General features: G+C 35.0%; 1 protein-coding gene across 1 annotated transcript; it reads left to right on the top strand.

Annotated features, from left to right (window-relative positions):
- The first annotated feature begins 812 nt into the window (after nt 1-812).
- Nucleotides 813-2,922, top strand: LOC149508838 (cytochrome b6). The gene is made up of 2 exons (XM_089757803.1): nt 813-1,213; nt 2,038-2,922. The coding sequence occupies exons 1-2, from the start codon at nt 1,208-1,210 to the stop codon at nt 2,677-2,679; spliced, it is 648 nt and encodes a 215-aa protein (XP_089613929.1). The 5' UTR covers nt 813-1,207; the 3' UTR covers nt 2,680-2,922.
- Nucleotides 2,923-4,091: the final 1,169 nt, after the last annotated feature.

Genomic DNA, 4,091 nt, shown 5'->3' with positions numbered 1-4,091 from the left:
GATGGTGTTTTTCGTAGCAGTCCAAGGGGTTGGTTTACTTTTGGGCATGCTTCGTTTGCTTTGCTTTTCTTCTTCGGACATCATTTGGCATGGTGCTAGAACCCTGTTCAGAGATGTTTTTGCCGGTATTGATCCAGATTTGGATGCTCAAGTGGAATTTGGAGCATTCCAAAAACTTGGAGATCCAACTACAAGAAGACAAGTAGTCTGATGCAAGATTGCTTTGTTATTTTTCGCTTCTATTTTCTGTTTGTGATTTGACATAGGCTGCTGTAAAAATCTTGATTAAAATCGCTGCCTTTTCTTTGATTCTTGTTCTTTCGTTATTTTATTCGGGAGATGATTCTAAATAAATAGGTACGGAAGCTATAATTGTAAACCACGATCGAATTTATGGAAGCATTGGTTTATACATTCCTCTTAGTATCTACTCTAGGGATAATTTTTTTCGCTATCTTTTTTCGAGAACCGCCTAAAGTTCCAACTAAAAAAATGAAATGATTTTTCATTATCTCAATTGAAGTAATGAGCCTCCCAATATTATATTGGGAGGCTCATTACTTCAATTAGTCCCCGTGTTCCTCGAATGGATCCCTTAATTGTTGAGAGGGTTGCCCAAAGGCAGTATATAAGGCGTACCCAGTAAAACTTACAAGTAAACCAGATATAGAGATGGCGACTAAAGTTGCTGTTTCCATTATTATATAATTATATAAATAATATATATAAATATAAATATAAATAATATAAATATAAATATAATTTCAAGATCACAATGGATCTATGATAAGATCGTTTATTTACAGCGGAATGATATACAAAGTCAACAGATCTCACTGAATACAAAATAAGATTTATGGCTACACAAACCGTTGAGGGTAGTTCTAGATCTGGTCCAAGACGAACTGTTGTAGGGGATTTTTTGAAACCATTGAATTCGGAATATGGTAAAGTAGCTCCTGGATGGGGAACGACTCCTTTGATGGGTGTCGCAATGGCTTTATTTTCGATATTCTTATCTATTATTTTGGAGATTTATAATTCTTCCGTTTTACTGGATGGAATTTCGCTGAATTAGATTCACAAGAACCACGAAGCCTCGCTTTTCAATACAAAAAGTGAAACTTTTAGTTCTCGGATTTTTTTTAGCCCATTCTATTTTGGTAGTTCGACCGCGAAATTTTTTTTGTTTCTGTATTTCCGGAATATGAGTGTGTGACTTGTTATAATTGATCCTATTGATAGTACAGAAAATGGGTCTGTCCTCTTGATCGAGATAGTTTTATCCCGTCGGATAGCCATTCTAGTATCTGGAGCACGGAATATATGAAATGGATCACGAAGTATTCGAACTATGATTCATACTTAATATTCAAACCTCGCGGCCGGACTCAAAAAAAAAAAAAATTTTCAAAGAAAGAGGTTTTTTATTTATAAATCGAGAAATTTTTTCTTCTTTCAAACTCTCATTTAGTTTATGCTTATTTTGATCAAAGGACAAACCTTTCTTTTCTTTGTATTTTTATTTATTATATCTATTCTATTCATTGAATAAGTGATGATCCAATAATTCTTACTCAAAGAATCTTTGGACTTAGTTTGAAGGTTTTATTGAATCATCGCGGTTCTGGTATGAATCTGAAGTTTCAATTGATTCATAGGGTCTTAACAAGAGAATTCCTATTAAAAATAAAGAAAACAAGAATAAAGCCACATTCCATATAAATAACAAATCAAAGCAAAGAAAAAGAAAAGAAATAAGTAGGTAAATAGAAGATTCAAGAGGCCTGATCAACATAAAGACGAATGCGCCGACTTGATTTTTTGGCATTATAATTACAACTACAAAAAAGAGCTTTCGGATTTTTACTCTTTTGTGTCTTCAGATAAAATTGAATGAAAAGATTAAGAAGTTTCAAACTTTCTATTCCATATCCGTTTCAGCTATTATTTGGGTGTTTTTGTTTGAGCTGTACGAGATGAAATTCTCATATACGGTTCTCAGGGGGGGAGTCCTCTTGGTTTACCTATCTCAATAAAGTCTATGATTGGTTCGAAGAACGCCTCGAGATTCAGGCGATTGCAGATGATATAACTAGTAAATATGTTCCTCCTCATGTTAACATATTTTATTGTCTAGGAGGAATTACGCTTACTTGTTTTTTGGTACAAGTAGCTACAGGATTTGCTATGACTTTTTACTATCGTCCAACCGTTACTGAGGCTTTTACTTCTGTTCAATACATAATGACTGAAGCTAACTTTGGTTGGTTAATCCGATCAGTTCATCGATGGTCGGCAAGTATGATGGTCTTAATGATGATCCTGCACGTATTTCGTGTCTATCTCACTGGTGGTTTTAAAAAACCTCGCGAATTGACTTGGGTTACAGGCGTGGTTCTGGCTGTGTTGACTGCATCTTTTGGTGTAACAGGTTATTCCTTACCTTGGGACCAAATTGGTTATTGGGCAGTCAAAATCGTAACAGGCGTTCCGGAAGCTATTCCGGTAATAGGATCGCCTTTGGTAGAGTTATTGCGTGGAAGTGCTAGTGTGGGACAATCCACTTTGACCCGTTTTTATAGTTTACACACTTTTGTATTACCCCTTCTTACTGCTGTATTTATGTTAATGCATTTCCTAATGATACGTAAGCAAGGCATTTCTGGTCCTTTATAGAGAATATAGACCATAGCTATATTGTAACCAATCATTTATCTTATTACTTGCCAATCATTTATCTTATTACTTGGGGGAGGAACAATAGTATTTCATTGCTACAAATATGGATTGTTGAAAAAAAAAAAAAAATAAGACATGTATTTGGATATTTCCTTTCAACTCCACAATATTCTATTATTTATTTGATATGACATGAATAGTTGAAGGGAATTCCCCGAAGAGAAAATGGATTATGGGAGTGTGTGACTTGAACTATTGATTGGGCCATGCAGAAATATGCCTTTATCTGCTACATTGGAATTCACAACCAAATGTGTCTTTGTTCCAACCACCGTGTAAGCCCCATACAAAGGATAGGCTGGTTCGCTTGAAGAGAATCTTTTCTATGATCAGACCTGACGATGTCGTGTATGAACAGGGCTCCGTAAGATCCAGTAGAATAAGTGATTTGGCATAATGCAAATTAGATTTTATTTATTTATTTTTATTTTTTTTTTACTTTCTTATCTTAATAGTATGAAAATACATTCATTTCTTCTGCATCGACCCGATTTATTATTATTATACTATCGGAGTGAAACAAGGGATCTAAAGAAGAGCAAAGGCTAGACTATATTAGTAACAAGTAAATCCTTTGTATGTAAAAAATCTCGATATATTTTTGGGATAAAGGTGAATCGCAAGGCCTAAGACGACCCAGAAAGCACTTGATCACGATCAACTTTGTACGCCTACTTGGGTATTGAGCATTTACCTGTAAAAATGGCATTCCTTGGAATGTATAGTTGCAACTTCGTAAAATGGAATCAGGTAACTTTTTTCTTACATATGAAATCATTCATATATGTGTGGATAACATATAGATTCATTTTATATGTATCCGTTTGTATCCATTTGATTCGATTGATTTTTGCTTGAGCCGGATGATGAAAAATTATCATGTCCGGTTCCTTCGGGGGATGGATCTAGAAAAATTCACCTATCCTAATAACAAAAAAACCTGACTTGAACGATCCTGTATTAAGAGCTAAATTAGCTAAAGGTATGGGTCATAATTATTATGGGGAACCCGCATGGCCCAATGATCTTTTATATATTTTTCCAGTAGTAATTCTCGGTACTATTGCTTGTAACGTAGGCTTAGCGGTTCTAGAACCTTCAATGATTGGTGAACCCGCGGATCCATTTGCAACTCCTTTGGAAATATTACCTGAATGGTATTTCTTTCCTGTATTTCAAATACTTCGTACAGTACCTAACAAGTTATTGGGTGTTCTTTTAATGGTTTCAGTACCTGCGGGATTATTAACAGTACCTTTTTTGGAAAATGTTAATAAATTCCAAAATCCATTTCGTCGTCCAGTAGCGACAACCGTTTTTTTGATTGGTACTGCGGTGGCCCTTTGGTT

The sequence above is a fragment of the Durio zibethinus genome, unplaced genomic scaffold, assembly GCF_047325235.1.
Source record: "Durio zibethinus cultivar Kanyao isolate XHJ-2024 unplaced genomic scaffold, ASM4732523v1 HiC_scaffold_297, whole genome shotgun sequence".
Classification (NCBI taxonomy): domain Eukaryota; kingdom Viridiplantae; phylum Streptophyta; class Magnoliopsida; order Malvales; family Malvaceae; genus Durio; species Durio zibethinus.
The sequence above is the reverse complement of the archived record's forward strand: the minus strand, read 5'-3'. Positions and strand labels throughout refer to the sequence as shown.